General features: G+C 46.5%; 1 protein-coding gene across 2 annotated transcripts in view; it reads left to right on the top strand.

Annotated features, from left to right (window-relative positions):
- Nucleotides 1-16,150, top strand: part of Anapc5 (anaphase promoting complex subunit 5) — a 33,042-nt gene that overhangs the window by 7,789 nt on the left and 9,103 nt on the right. Inside the window, exons 5-11 of one of the 2 annotated variants that reach the window (XM_028885879.2) lie at nucleotides 2,556-2,622; nucleotides 7,127-7,228; nucleotides 8,050-8,240; nucleotides 11,521-11,602; nucleotides 12,265-12,354; nucleotides 13,839-13,981; nucleotides 15,023-15,158. In XM_028885879.2, coding sequence (XP_028741712.1) covers nucleotides 2,556-2,622; nucleotides 7,127-7,228; nucleotides 8,050-8,240; nucleotides 11,521-11,602; nucleotides 12,265-12,354; nucleotides 13,839-13,981; nucleotides 15,023-15,158 — 811 coding nt within the window. Of the gene's footprint in view, nucleotides 1-2,555; nucleotides 2,623-7,126; nucleotides 7,229-8,049; nucleotides 8,241-11,520; nucleotides 11,603-12,264; nucleotides 12,355-13,799; nucleotides 13,982-15,022; nucleotides 15,159-16,150 lie in introns of both variants that reach the window. The other variant, XM_028885878.2, reaches the window with a different exon arrangement.

Raw genomic sequence — 16,150 nt, 5'->3', positions numbered from 1 at the left:
CTTAAACTCATCCCTGGCTGACCTCAAACACAAACACTTATATACATGTCTCTCACACACACACTTTCTCAAAGTTTCAGGCTGGGTATAGTGGTGCAAGACTTTAATCCCAGAACTCAGAAGGCAGATGCAGGAAGATCTCTATTAAAGGCTAGCCTGGTCTACATAGTGAGTTTCAGGACAGCCAGGACTATATAGAGAGCCTGTCTCAAAATTAAAAAGAAAGAATAATAAAATATATAGTTTCCTGTATTTCTTGACTCACTTGATTCTTTGAAGTGTGGTGGTGTTCTCGCAGTTCTGGGGTTGGGGCCAGGGCCTGTGCATGCTCGGCAGGACTCCACACTGAGCTGTGTCTTCGGTCACTGGTTTAGAATGGTTAATCGAAGCCCTTCCTTGACTTTGGAAAAGGAAAATTTAATATTGTGTGTGTGTGTGTGTGTGCAATTTCTTTTTTCTTTCGGGGTGGCTAGAACCCACAATCTCATGTATGCTAGACAAGTAGCTGCCCTGATTTTATTTTAATTACATTGGAAGAAAAATTACCCTTTCCTATAGGTGTGGGGATGTTTCTGGCTTTCTACGGGGAAATTATTTTTCTTGCAAATTAGTTTTACAGCTGAGAAAGGGGGAATTAGAAGTGCATGAGGTAACTGTGTGCTTTGTGAGTCTCCCCGCCTCAGGTTCTTCCTTTTTGAAGGGGGAACCTCATTCTTTATTTTATTTATTTATTTTTTATTTTTTTGGGTTTTTTTTGAGACAGGGTTTTTCTGTGTAGTTTTGGTGCTTGTCCTGGATCTCACTCTGTAGCCCAGGCTGGCCTCGAACACACAGAGATCTTCCTGTCTCTGCTTCCCAAGTGCTGGGATTAAAGGTGTGCTCCACGAACGCCCGGCTCTATTTTTATATTTTTATTTTTGACAGGGTTTCATTTGATAGTCCAGACTGTCCTTAAACTCAGGACAGTTCTGCTTCAGCCTTCAGGTTCAGAGATTGCAAGTGTGGGCCAACACTGCCCACTCCGACTGTTAACTTAAAAAAGGGATGGCTGAGGATGTGGCTCAGTGGAGCAGCGCCTGCCTTCTGTGGATGAGGCTCTAGGTTCAACCTCCCGTGCCAAAGGAACACACACATTGAGAGGTCGGACTGTCGAGTCATTAAATGTTGACCAGATGTTTTTAAGACTCAGTTACGGAGCAGGCACCTGATTCATCTTTGGCGTGTGGTTCATCTTGGTGGCTCAGCGGCAGCAGTCATGTTCTGCAGGAGTGCAGGCCTGTAGCATTATACCCTGTGGGCTTCCTGTGGAGGTCCTTAAGCTGCAGCGTGCTTGCACTGCTGCTTTTCCAGGCTTCGGGAGGCCCTAACATCTGTGGAAATTCTCGGGTTTCTTCTTGGTGGTAACTTAGTACCAATCTCCAAAACTCACCTATTCCATAAGCGTTACTGAGTGCTTCCTGCATGCCAGGCAGGCACTGTGCTCGGTGCTGTTCCTTTTGCCAAGAGGAGAAAACCCCCACGTTCATACCATTAGGTAGGGATGGACAGATGATAGAGAGAGAACTAAATTTAAACTAACAAGATGGAATTTTCAAGAGAGTCACTGTGCTAAAATGAAGCAGACACCATGTTTGGTGGTGTGTACAATGCCAGCACTGGGGGGGAATAGGGGTGGGTCGAGGAGGCAGAATTATGAGTTCCAGATCTGCCTGGGCTGGGCAGTGAGTTCCAGGATAGCCAAGGTTATTTAACCAGACCCTGTCTGTTGGTTTTGTTGTTGTTGTTGTTTTGTTTTTCCTAGACAGGTTTCTCTCTGTAGCCCTGGTTGTCCTGGAACTCAGTCTAGCCTCTGCCTCCCTAGAGCTGGGATTAAGGGCATGTGCCACCCCTGCCCCGGCAAGACTGTCTTAAAGAAAGGACGAACGGGACATAAGCTAAAGAGCGCCAGGAGTGGAAGCTATGGTAGAGGGCTGTGTGTGGCAGTGTTCTGAAGGCTCACCCATGTGTAGATGCCTGCAGAGTCTAGACGAGGGCATCAGAGCCTCAGGAACTGGGGGTTCAGATGGTTGTGAGCTGCCACGTCGGTGCTGGGGGTCAAGCCTGGGTCTTCTGCAAGAGCAGCACATGCTCCAAACACTGATCAACCTCTGCAGCCTGAGAATCTCCTTTTTAAAGGGCTGCTTAGCTACAGTTTGTCAGTGGGTTATTAAGTTGCTTTCCTAATGCCATGTAAACATGAGTCTCCAGGTGTGTGTGTGTGTATGTGTGTATGTGTTTATTACATTTTGCTTTTATTACATTTTGATGTGTGTGGGGTTTTTTGTTGTTTTTTGTTTTTGTTTTTTTTTTAGTAGCTTCTTAACATGTAGCCCATTGAACTTGAACTTGCCATCTTCCTGTCTCAGCCTCATGAGCAGTGGAATTATACAAATACGTTACCATAATTGACCTTGAACTTTCTAAGGATGTACATGATTTGTAAATGTTATCTTTTTGACTCTTGTGTACTTCTTTTGCTGCTGTTACATTTTTATTTTTTTGCTTTCATTTTCCAGAGAAGAGGAGGTGTCTTGCAGTGGTCCTCTGTCCCAAAAGCAAGCCGAATTCTTTCTTTCTCAGCAGGTATGTTAATTATGTAACTGATAGGTGAGCTTTTTCCCTTTTACTAAGTCCTACGGTTCTGTATTGTCATGAAAGTTGATTTGCAAAACTGTAGTGCCTGTTGCTCTTGTCCCTCTTTCCTGGTAATACCCGTGGGTCCTTCCTGTGTTGTGTCACATTATTCTTCTTTTATCATTATAATACAGGTTCATTTGATAATGGTGTGTGACCCACAACCCATACCCTGGTAATTAAGATTTGCGGTTTTCTTTTTGCAGTTATGTATTTACTTGTAGTGTTGAGGGGATTGAACCCAGTGCATACTAGGCAAGCACTAGAGCAATCTGTTATGTCGCCAATTAACATTCCCCCTGTATGTATGTGTGTCTCGTGTGTTTGTTGTGTGTGGGTCCACGGGTAGCGTGTGCTCGTGGAGGCCCTAGTTTGATGTCCAGTGTCTCTCTCAGTTGTTCTCCGCCTTATTCTTTGAGGCGGGATCTCTCAGTTGAATCCAGAACTTGCCAAGCTGCTAGTCTGGCTAGCCAGCTCACCCTGGGGATCCCTCCCTGCCTGCCCTTCCAGCACTGGAATTACAGAGGGCTGCACACCCACCCACCTTGTCGTGTTGACGTTTTCAAACACGAGCGTAAAGAAAAACGCAAAGGCAGACAAGGTGGCACCGTGTATAACTGGGCTGTCATCAAGCCTAATGACGTGTCTTCAGCCTTGGGACTTGACATGGCAGGAGGAGAGAAGCCGCCTCCCACAAGTTTTCCTTTGACCTCCACACATACCTCACCGTTTGCTTTCTGTTAGTCTGAGATGTGATTTCATGCTGTAGCTCAGGCTAGCTCAAATGTTTGCCCGTTCTCCTGTCTTGGCCTTCAAGTAGTCGATCGTAAGCTTCAGCCACCACACCCAGCAAAGGAGGTGTATAGTAAACACCCACGTAATTACTCTCTGGAGTCTATGGTTATATTTTGCTCTGTTTGTAAAATGTTTAACATGCTCTATCCAGATAAAATGAGATTTTGTGTTTTAGAGCAGGACTAGGGTTTCACTGTGTTGCCTAGACAGCATTAAGAGCAGAGTTTTCCTGTCTCAAGTGCCTGAGTGCTGGGATTACCAGTGTGCTTAAATCATCTTTTTTTTTTTAATTTAGTGAAAAAAATTAATTATGTGTATATTTGTGTCTGTGTGTGGGTATGTGCACATGTGTGCAGTGCCCTCGGAGGCCAGAAGGAAGCATTAGATCCCCTGGAGCTAGAATTAGAGGTGATTGTAGGCTGCCTGATGTGGGTGTTGGGCACTGATCTTGGGTCTTCTGGAAGAGCAGCTAGCACTCTTAACCACTTAACCAGCTCTTCAGCCATCGTTTGATTTTTTGATGTATTTCAAGTTGCAGATCCTGGTGTATGTTGTTCCAGATGTGTCTTATTAAAGCTTTGAGCCACAGATTTTCATTATTGTACTAATATAAACTAAATATTTTCTCCTGTGTTATTTTAATACAAAACAGAATCTTAATTTTTTGGCCTGTTTGTTTTGTTCATAATTTCCTGCCAGCAAAAAGATGTAATATTTGAATTTTGGGCAGATGTGGTGGTATATGCCTTCAATTCTACCACTGTAGAGACAGAGGTAGACAGATCTCTGTGAATTCCAGGATAGCCTGCTCTAAAATAATTGAGTTACCTCTGCAGGTGAATTTCATATAGAATTGCTTGACTATAGAGCCTGGGTTTCATAACTGAGGACTCGCCACGTTAGCTGTGAGGAAGAAATGGTTGTCCTGAGTCTCCTCATACCCTGGTGCCCCACAGATGAATGAAAGGGTTCAATGTAGACAGGTAATGCTGTAATTAGACTAGGAGGAGCTACACATTAAATTTTAACTGCCTCTGGGTGGGGAAAGCCTTTATGAACATAAAAGCTCTGGAAGAAACCATGCAGGAGATACTTGAATTTTCAGCATCAAACTTAATGTCTGCATGTCATCATCATATTCTCCAACTTAATTAAAAGGCAAGCAACAAAATGGAGGAAGTGTTTGCAATAAATGTGAGGGAAAGAGTTAACAGTGTTGCTTTAGAAATGTTTTCAAAGACCGTTTGATGATGAAACAAAGCTCTTGATACATTATTATGTGGACAGAAGAAGGAGGGCTGGAGAGACGGCTGGGTGGTTAAGAGCACTGGCTGTTCTCCCAGGGGGCCCAGGATGGATTCCTAACATAGCCACCTGTAATGCCAGTTCCGGGGGATCTGATGCCCTCTTCTGGCCTCCGTGGGCACTGCACATATGTGGTGTACAAACATACCTGTAGGCAACACATAGAATAAAAATAAATAAATCTCGCCGGGCAGTGGTGGCGCACGCCTTTAATCCCAGCACTCGGGAGGCAGAGGCAAGCGGATCTCTATGAGTTCGAGGCCAGCCTGGTCTCCAAAGCGAGTTCCAGGAAAGGCGCAAAGCTACACAGAGAAACCCTGTCTCGAAAAATCAAAAAAAAAAAAAAAAAAAAAAAATAAAAATAAATAAATAAATAAATAAATCTCTTAAAAAAAAAAAGAAAGTAAAATTATATCATTATTTTGTCTAAATTTTTATTTCATTATGGGTATGGATGTTTTGCCTGCATGTATGTAAACTACATGCATGCATGTAAACTACATGCATGCAGTGCCTGTGAGGGCCAGAAGAGGGTGGCAGATCTCCTGGAACTCAAATTTATGGGTGCTTGTGAGCTGAATTGTGGGTACCGGGAATTGAACCCGGCTCCTGGAAAAGCAGTCAGTGCCATTAACCTCTGAACACCACTCCCCCTACCCCTGCCCTTATATCTCCCCCCCACTATCCCCTCCCCCCTGCCCCACTGAGATTGGGTCTCACCGTATAGGTCTGACTGGCCTCACACTGACAGGGATTCTCTTCCTACATCTTGAATGCTGTGATTACAGGCATGAGTTACCATTTTCTTACTTCCTTTTTTTTTAAATAGACAAAGCCTCAGTATGTGACCCAGGAACTCTTGATCTTCCTGTAACTGCCTTCCAAGTGCTAAGATTGCATGATTAGGGTATTATACACAACTTCATACCTGTGATCACACATAGGGGAAAATACTAGGGTAAAATATCCTACTGTAACTATAGGTATGGTGATACACTGGTAATCTCAGCACTTAGGAAGATGAGGCAGGAGGATTGAAAGACTGAGGCCATCCTTTGAAGAAAAGAGAAAAAAAAAAAAAAAAGCCGGGCAGTGGTGGCACACGCCTTTAATCCCAGCACTTGGGAGGCAGAGCCAGGCGGATCTCTGTGAGTTCGAGGCCAGACTGGTCTCCAAAGCGAGTTCCAGGAAAGGCGCAAAGCTATACAGAGAAAACCTGTCTCGAAAAACCAAAAAAAAAAAAAAAGATACACTAAACTATTCATAATCTTATTATTAGCTGATAATATTACTAACTTATTTCTTTTGTAGCCTTTTCATATTTTTTGGCTTTTTTTTTTTGTAATGATAAAAATAATTAAAAATGGAATCTGTGAGTTTGAGGCCAGCCTGGTGTATATAGTGAAGTCAGGGGACATAGAGATCATCTTAAAAAGGGGGTGGGTGGGAGTTGAAAATTATTGCTGATCACGGCATTCAGGAGGGTCACGAGTTAGAGATCAGCAAGGGCTGTGTAGCATGTTCCCCAAACAGCAAAGAACCAGAATAACTTCTACTTCTAGAAAAAGTCGCCTATATAAAATTGGAATGTACTGGCTGCATAACCAGTTAGGTACAAACATTTAACATGGCTGGATGTATTGATCATTTCTTTAATCCCAGCACGTGGCAGGCAGATGAGGCAGATCTCTGAGTGTGAGACCAGTGTGGTCTACATAGCAAGTTCCAGGCTGGCTACATAGCAAAACTGTTTTTAAAAAACTTATAACTGTCTTTTTTACATTATGTAATAGCCAGCTTTGTGCCACTCCAAAGAAATAGGAAATATATACTACTATCAGCTAAAGAGGGGTTTGTTTTGACTCCTAGGTCTAGATACTTAAGTCCCAATTGGTGGCCCCGTTGGTTTGGCTTCTGGGAGTCCCAGTCAAGACAAACGGACCCTCTCCAGCTGTGCACCAGTGAGCCTGAGACATGGGTCCTCGGGTACCTTTGAGGCATAGCCCCAGTGACCTAGTGCCTACCACTGGGTCCTATACTATTTTTGTTGTTTTGTTTAGGGAATCCTTAAACGATTCTTTGAGAATCCCTTTATTGATTTCCCAATGATTTTAGAATAACTCTCAAATCCCATAAGGGCCCTTCATGATCTGAGTAGTTATTATGACCGGTTCTTATCTTGAGTTAATCTAGTTTTGATTGTTTGTTTTGGTGTGTGTGTGTGTGTGTGCGCGCGCGCGCGCGCGCACACACACACACACATGTACACGCAAACCATCAGGCTACGTCAGTTCCTCGGGACTCCCTGTTTGTTGACCTTCCCTTTCCAATCTGTTGTCACTTTAATTTTCAGGCTGCTTTGCTGAAGAATGATGAGACTAAAGCCCTCACCCCGGCTTCCTTGCAGAAAGAATTGAACAACTTGTTGAAATTTAATCCTGATTTTGCTGAAGCAGTGAGTTTTTTCCAGAATTTGTTGTTGGGTTGCAGAGAAAGGTCAATGCTGTTCAGTCGGTCAGATAGCCACACAAATTCTAGGTTCTAAAAGAAATGACATTGTTGGCAGGGTAAGAGCAGGCCCAGGTTGCAGGGCTCTCCCACCGTCTCCAGGCAGAGGCCCTGCTCCTGTGTTCTTGAACATCATGGGTGTGGCTTCGGACAGGAGATTAATAAATCTCCGGTAACTCATTAATAAAAACATTTTGGGGCTATAAGAAATATTTTCTCCCTTTTGTGAGTACTTTTAAAAATTAAATATCTCCAATAATTTAATTCTCTATCAAGTGTGTTACTCTGCAACCTTCTTAATGATACTTGATTTGACATCAGGTTTTATTCTCATGTCCAAACAGCGCTTTCGTTTTCCAGTAACCGAGATCTGCCCATTAGGAGAGTGGTTTAATTCTGGGTTTCCAAGCAGAGGGACAGGAGTTAACTTGGTAGCTAATTTATACTAGTCTTCCTCTGTCTTCAGTTGGACATCTAGAAGAATTAACTTATCATTTGTATATGAATCAGGGTTTCATTACTTGAGTGTTCCTTAATTTCTGAGCTTGGGGAGGTGTGCTAGCTACCCTTCTGTGTTACTCGAGGGTCTGACACAGCCACCAGAGCCCGTGTATTAGGATGAACCTGAGCAAACACCTAGCGGGATTGCTGCTTGTCCTCTGTGGACTGTCGCAGCCCTGTATCTGGAGTCTCTTTTATTTTGCCTATGGAGAAAAGATTAAGATGAGCCCTGGCTTCCATGAGACAACTGATTATTTTTTGTTTTAGCATTACCTCAGCTACTTAAACAACCTCCGTGTTCAAGATGTTTTCAGCTCAACGCACAGCCTCCTTCACTATTTCGACCGCCTGATTCTCACCGGAGCTGAGGGCAAAAGCAATGGGGAGGAGGGTTATGGCCGGAGCCTGAGATACGCCGCCCTGAACCTGGCCGCCCTGCACTGCCGCTTCGGTCACTAGTGAGTTCGTAGACTGTCCGTGCGGGCACGCAGGACCAGCTCCTCGCTGTTAACTGCAGTGTGTTTTAAAACATGAGCCATTGCCGGTGTAGTGACGCACTCGGGCGGAGGCGCGTGCATTGCTGACCTGGAGACACATAGCAAGCCCCAGGCCAGCCAGGGCTTCGTAGTGAGACCCGTCTCAGAAATGAACAGAGACCACTCTTGAGGTGTGGGGGCCCGTGCTTGTAATCCTCAAGAGGTGGAGGTCAGAGGGCAGCTGTAAGCTCAAGGCCAGCCTGGGCTACCTAGAAGTCTCTGTCACAAAGCAACAAGCAATTTTATTTTAAAATGAAGGAAGAAACTGATTTAAGATTTTTCTAGATTTGTTTCCAGCTTCCAGAGTGAACCTTTCTACACTGAAACACAAGTTAATGATAATCCTCCTTAGTCTTATGCCCCCTGGCGTCACTAGGTAGTAGTGCATGTTCTAGTGCCTGATCTGTTTTTTTACTTCTAAGAACAACACAGACATTTAGGGATGAGGAAATTAGGTCATTAGGCCAAGGGTTCCCAAAAGGATTTTTGGACATAATGATGGTGCTGCGGAAGCTATTTTCAGTATTTGAAAAGCTAAAGGAAAGTTATGTCTGCCGGTAGAAGGCTGCGTAGCTTGCTGGAAGTACTGTGTGCTTTTGCGTGAGTTCACGAAGCCGTTAGGTGAAGCCGGTTGATTTTCTTTTGGTGTATACCTGGCTTTGTTGTCTGTTTATTTTGTTTTGTAGAAAATACATGAGGATTTGGAGTCAGGGCAAGTGTGTGGACATCTTCCTGGAGAGGAGGCCGTATAGGAGGGTTAGGTTGATTGCAAGTGTGGCTACAAGTTACCAGATGCAGTCTGAGAGAAACCACTGCTGAACAGACTCAGAAAAGCATTGTGGTGCTCTAGTCCAGACAGGGTGTCCTCAAGGAGACTCAGGCCACAGACTGATGCTCCAGACCAACCATTATGTAATAGCTTACAATAGCTAACTCCTTTTTCTTCTTTATCAAGTGTGCTTTCTTGTTTGTTTGGTTGGTTGGTTTTTCACTCCTCTTGGGGTGCTAGATCTGGGACCCGGGACCCCGTGGATGTTAGATAACCACTTTACCACTGAGCAACAGCTCCAGCCCCAAAGACCTTTCTTTTTCTTTTTTTTTTTTTTTTTTTTTTTTTTTTTTGGTTTTTCGAGACAGGGTTTCTCTGTGTAGCTTTGCGCCTTTCCTGGAGCTCACTTGGTAGCCCAGGCTGGCCTCGAACTCACAGAGATCCACCTGGCTCTGCCTCCCGAGTGCTGGGATTAAAGGCGTGCGCCACCAGACCTTTCTTTTTCTTAACAGGGTTTCAGGTTTTCCAACTTGCTACATAGCTAAGAGTGACCTTGAACTTGTAATCTTCCTGCCTCTGTCTCCTAATGCTGGGATTTCTGGTGCCCACCAGCACGACGGCTTACGTGGTAGTGGAGATTGGACTAGAAGTAGATACCCCCTGCTGACAGTTCTAGCCCTGGCCCCGTAGTGATGGGCTTTTGATGACTGTTTACTGATCATATACTTCATCCTAGGCACCCTTGTGTGTGTCAGGGGTATAGAGTGAGAATAGGAAACCCTGATGTGACCCCCACTCACTGTGGAGAGGGAGGTAGCGGTTCAGAGGGTGACCCTGGAGCAGGTGAGAACTGCTGCTGGAGTTGCCATTGCCCAGGTGTGTGCACGTGCCCAGGTGTGTGCACGTGCCCAGGTGCCCAGGTCTCGGTCAGTCCTGCCTGCAGCCTGCTAGCCCGAGAGGGAGACAGACTTAGGGAAGCCAAGGGCCTGGGCCTGTGTTTGGAGGAAGTAGTCACTTCAGTGAGAAGGGTCCAAGGCAGGAGCTTATGGTTCGTCGGAGCTGTGTGCATCCTGGCTCTGTACGTGAGGAGACGTGGAAGGTGACAGGGTCAGCATTTGGTCCTGGAGACCAGGTGAGAACTCTGGCGTTCACTCTGAGTAGTGTAGGAGGCCATTGCTTCTGTCTTGGAAAACTAAGTAGGGATCACAGTACACTTCAGATGGGACACCAGCTTGCCTCTTGCTCTTTTTTAGCTTTTGTGAGACAGTCCCATGTAGCCCAGCCTGGTCACAGACCTGTGTCATCAAGCCAGCTTCTTTTACTGAAAACGTTTGCTTGACTTTCTTGAAGTTTCTGTGTTGGAAGTTGCTGTCCCGCTGTATGGTTCTCTCAGACTCTTCTTTCCTAAGCTTAGCACTGTGTGGCCATCTGCTGTTCAGTGGAGTGATATTAACTGAGGCCCTGTGTGTGAGTGTGTGCTTCCTGTTCTCAAGTAGCCCACGATCTAGGGCATTACATTCTGCTCAGCAGGAAAGCAGTTTGAAAGAAAAGCAAAACAGGTGGAAAGGTACCTGGCCTTTCCATTTGAACAGGCGTGGAGAAGAAAGCCCAGGACGACCTGGTTAAAGTTACACCTGTGTGGCTGTTGCTGGTGTTGAAGAAGTCACTGTGCGTGTTTTCCTTAAGTAAATGGCATCCGGGAACTGCGGTTCTTACATGGAGGTGCCGGTGGTGGCGTTACTGAGGCTCTCTTCCTGTCGTTTGCTTTTGGGGAATCCAGAGTGGAAGGCATGGCCTGTGCCGCTTGTGAGGTGGTTAGTAAAGTTACCCAGGTTAAGAGGGCGCCACGCAGTAGTAGTTAGTGGAGTGTTGCAAAATGGGGGGTTTTCAGAGGTGCTAGCTCGTCAGGCCTGAGAAGAGCCGGCTGGACTGCCAGAGACATTGAGAAGTTGGGGGAGACCGTCTGGTTTTCAGTGGACAGAAAAAATTTACCAGAAATAGGAATCTTCAGAAGGCTTCTGATAACTGCTTTTTAAAAAAATGATGATGCTAATGTAGCAGCTGCTCATAATGTTTTGTCGTTATTGTTGTTGATTTTGTTTTTAACAGTGCAGAAAATAGCTTAATGAAAAGTAAAACAGTGGTCTTTTCCTTGCTGTCCTTGGCAGTGGACGGCTGGGTAAAACATTTTAGAAGCAGCAAGGAAAGCCATTTCCTTTCCTAGACATTCCCCCAGGAAGGACCTGTCCCTGCCTCCAGAGTGGATGTTTCCCGCTCCTGGGGCTGGGGTAGCCACTGGGAAAAGCAGTCCATAAATAGCCACACTGCAGCTAGAGCCTGCTGGCGGCCAGGCTGCGCACACATGACTTCCTGCTCCTGACGCGTGCATGTTTGTGATCGCTAACGGGATGGTAATGTCCAGTCTGTCATTAGTCAACAGGCAGAGCTCGCCCTGCAGGAGGCAATTAGGATTGCCCAGGAGTCCAACGATCACGTGTGTCTGCAGCACTGTTTGGTGAGACCGTCCTCTGGTCCGGGGATTTTGCTCACGGGTTTAGTTGGCCTCCTGAAGGCCCAGTTTTAATCAGGTTGTTTGGCAGTGGGAGCAAAGGTCCTCAGCGGTGAGGGGAAACTACTTAGGTAGACACAGGAATCTACACAGGGCCCCCAGGGTCACTTATCATTCTTAGTTCATGGCATTTGTTCTGCTTTGAGAACTTTCTGTCTGTACAACTCGCCATGAAAAAGAGAGTCAAGTACTGCATTGCTGTTGGCATTAATGAAACGCTATATTATACCTAGTAACTTGGTGAGATAGTGGTGTATAAAGCATCATTGCCAAGTTCATAGAGTACTGAGACATTGACAATCACCCGTGACTCTCATCCCAGTCAAGTGCCACACGGGAGCTTTATGCTTCTTTCTGAAGTGCCTACCATTGGGGGCTGGCAGAGATAAAGTGGATCAATGGCTTGTTTGTCTCAGTCTGGCTTTGCTGAAGGTTTTAATATTCCTGACCGGTTTCATTTACACTCAGAATTCACAAGAGACAGACAGTGTTTTAGAGGGTTTATTTTGTCCCTTCAAATTCTTCCTTATGTCCACATTGATGTTTCACTGGAACAGCCGCCCTTGCCATTGTTATGACACATTTTGATGGTTCTCCTCTCTTGCCAGAGCTGGCTTTATGTGCTGGGGCAGAAGAGAGCTGATAGCTATGTTCTGCTGGAGCATTCTGTGAAGAAGGCAGTACATTTTGGGTTACCGGTAAGGCTCATCTTTCTGTGAGATTGTTAGAATAAGTGGTGTTGAACCTCTTCTTCCACCCACCTTGGTCGGGACCCAGCGTAGACTTAGAGTGGGTATCTCCACATGTGCTTTCCTTCCGGCTTATTTCCTACCACTTGAGTTATTAATCACACCACTAAATTCTTTGGGGCAGGTTTCTCTCTATTCCCTTTGTCCTAATAACATCTGTGAGAGCTCCACTTACTGATTTGATAAGAGAGCTTTGTTTAGTTTTAATTTATTGAGCAACAGTTAGTACATTTTCACTTAGAAAAATTATCGAAAAGGCTTTTTTCTTCTTTTTTAGTGCTGGAGATAGAACCCATAACCTTACACATGCATGCTAGGCAGGTGCTTTACCTCAGCTGAGCTACGTCCTCAGCCCTGGGAAGACTTAATTTTAAACCAGGGATTGGCAAACTACAGCCTGTGTTTCAAATCTGGTGCTCTGTCTGCCTGTGTATGAACTTTGCTAAGAAACGTTTACATGTCTAGATGGATGGGGCAGGAGGACAGCCAGCCACAAGTAAGCAGAGACCAAATGTGGCCTGGAAACCGAAATCTGCTCTGACCCTTGCCAGAATGTTTGCTGATCCTTGTTTTAAACAGTAAGCAAAGCCTGCTGGGAAGATCTGTTTTCGTTGGAGCCTCAGTGACAGGCAGAGGGCGGGCGGGGTCTGTGCACAGAAAGTAGGGATGGCTTTGGGGTCTAGACTGCCGATGGAAGAGCATTGTTCTGTCTCGGCGTCGGGTCGGTCCGGGACCATAGACCGTGAGACTGAGAGCAGTTTAATGCACATCTATTCAATCTGTGCATCACCTGTGGGATCTCTTCGGGAAAGGGAACATACATGGACAGAATTGAAGTGGCTCTTTAGAGACAGCTTAATACACTCTTGATACAGATTTAAACTGCCTTTTTTAGTTCAGCTTTTTACCTTTGAAGATTATTCCAGAAGTTAAGAAGATAACTTGTTGCTCATGACAGGCATCCTTTTTTTTGATCTCCTGTTACCTAATGTGCCTGGCACTGTTTGCTCTATTATCTCATTGTAATCCTTACCACGATTCTTTATGATAGGTTTGATGCCCATTTTACAGATGAGGAAGCTGAGGCTTAGCTAAGAAGCTAAGTGACTGGCCCTAAGTCAACAGTAAGTAGCAGAGGCAGTGTCTTAAGTCCAGGTTACCTAATGCCGAAGCCCTGGCTCTTTGCCATGTACCCTCTGCTTCTCTTTCAGCCCTAGAGTTTCAGGAACACATCTCCATGGGTCAGGGTTAAGGTCAGGCCGTAGGTACTCTCCTTTAAGTAGAGCTATCACTGTGCATGTGCTGAAATGTGAAATCCACCACATTTCTGAAGAGCAAAACAAATTCTGTCATGTAATCTCTATCTTGGGTCGTGGGTATATCTGTCCCCTTAGTACCTCGCCTCCCTGGGAATACAGTCCCTTGTTCAACAGAGAGCTTTTGCTGGGAAGACGGCCAACAAACTGATGGACGCCCTAAAGGACTCCGACCTCCTGCACTGGAAACACAGCCTGTCGGAGCTCATTGATATCAGCATTGCCCAGAAAACGGCCATCTGGAGGCTGTACGGCCGCAGGTAGGTCTCCAGGCGGACTGCCAGAGCCACGGCAGTGTGGAGCCTTTAGAGATAAGCAGGAGCTCTCTCACTGGTCCTGTGCAAGGTTGTCCCCTTTGGAAGTTGTTCATGGAGGGGATTAGAGAAAATGCTTCGTCATCTGGAGACATTTTGTAGGCTGCACGAACTTGGCAAAGTCTGCCCCACGTCCCCGGTTTACTCTTCCCGGCTGCTCTTGTCTAGAACCGGTGGGTGATCCCTCATCTGGTTTGCACATTTGATCTCAAGATCATGAGTCTAACTGACCAGTGACCAGCTGGGGCTCAAACCTCGATCACCTGACCCGGAGCTGAGACCCCTCCTTCCTGTTCGCATGCTGCATGGCCTCCTTGTGCAAGTCCAGCATCCCCCCCTCCCCACAGCCGCCTGTGTAGACAAGAGTGCTTCTCTGTCGAGGTGTTTCCTCTGGAATATCTCCAGCCACTCTGTTTTCCACTCAGCCACGTGTAGTTTGGAAGTAAACTTCTGAACCAGACTTTGCTCTGGAGCCCTGTCTCGGTCTCATTGGTCCCCTCGACAGTCTGTATTTCTAGGAATTCAGTAACGGAAGGAAGCGCCTCTTTACCAGTCTTGTTTTTGTATTTCAGATAATTTTTTGGCACGGTGAGCTCTGAAACAGCTGCCGACACTGGCCACTGCCTGCATTGCCAGAGCAGCCGGTGCCAGGATGGCATCGGGTCTGAATTTACCCGTGAAACCTAATTAACACCCATCCCGTGACCTCAGGGAACATCGTGGAGGGGGCGGGGGAGGGGGGTCTGGGTGCTGAGTGCTCCCACTTGTGCTGACCTACTCTGCGTCTCCTTGGGGCCTGCACACCCAGGATCCTTCTCTCTCCTCGGCCGAAAGCTGGAGAGCTGGCATGGGGAGGAGTCGCTCCACACATCCAGAGCCGCAAGAGTTCACTTTCTTGTGTCTCCACTGCGGAGCACTCCAGGGTATGGCTCAGGGGCAGCCTGGGTCTGCTGCCTAAAGGGAAACCTGTCCCCTCTCCCCACCCAGCACCATGGCCCTGCAGCAAGCCCAGATGTTACTAAGCATGAATAGTCTGGAGTCAGTGAACGCGAGCGTGCAGCAGAACAACACGGAGTCCTTTGCCGTCGCTCTCTGCCACCTGGCAGAGCTCCACGCAGAGCAGGTGGGTCCGTTGTGACGTTAGCTGGGCTCTGGTGCTGTGGCAGCATTCCTGAGAAAGCCGACTTGGAAGTTGGCGCCGTACATCATAGCAGTGCATGTGCTGCTAGAGGTCTGCTCACCTCCTGGTCCCAACATGGCCTCCAGGGTGTGCCCCAAATGGTAATTACCGGTGGGCTCTGGAGGAACATTTCAAATCCAGCTGCAGCACAGGTGAACTGACCAGTTTTGCTTCTAGGGCACTGGAGGCTTGAGAAAAGCACTAGCTGTGTGTTGGATGGGTCTGGTTGGTACAGGTTGCCGAAGAATGAAATTCCCCGTGGAGATGGTCTAAATGTGGAATGTGTCAAATGAAGGGCATCACCCCCACCCCCAAGACAGGGCTTCTCTGTGCAGCTTTGGCGCCTGTCCTGGATCTCGCTCTGTAGACCAGGATGTCCTCGAACTCACAGAGATCCGCCTGCCTCTGCCTCCCGAGTGCTGGGATTAAAGGCATGCACCACCGCCGCCCAGTTTAGAAGAAGGGTACTTTGACATCAGTGAAGGGACCAAGAGGTTGTGGCTATTGTATTTAAGAAATAGAACAGGCTGGGCATGGTGGCGCATGCCTTTAATCTCAGCCTGCTGTAATTTATCCGATTTTAAGTTTTTGGTTTTCCTCCTAGAAAGAGCTTTGCATGCCAGTCTAATTCAAAACAGTTTTTAAGCAGGCGTGGTAGTGCACACCTGTAGTTCCAGAACCTGGGAGGTAGAGGCAGGAGGGAGAGGGAGGTCATGGCCAGACTAGATTACAATGAGACCCTGTCCTTTTGTTTGTTTCTTTTTGTTTTGTTTTATTTTGAAGACAGTGTTTCTCTGTGTAATAGCTCTAACTGTTCTGGAACTCAATTTGTGGACCAGGCTGGCCTCGAACTCACAAAGATCTGCCTGCCTTTGCCTCCTGAGTGTTGGGATTAAAGGCATGCACCACCACCACCCAACTGAGACCCTGTCTTC

This window comes from Peromyscus leucopus, chromosome 23 (genome assembly GCF_004664715.2).
Source record: "Peromyscus leucopus breed LL Stock chromosome 23, UCI_PerLeu_2.1, whole genome shotgun sequence".
In the NCBI taxonomy this organism is placed as follows: Eukaryota; Metazoa; Chordata; class Mammalia; order Rodentia; family Cricetidae; genus Peromyscus; species Peromyscus leucopus.
The sequence above is the reverse complement of the archived record's forward strand: the minus strand, read 5'-3'. Positions and strand labels throughout refer to the sequence as shown.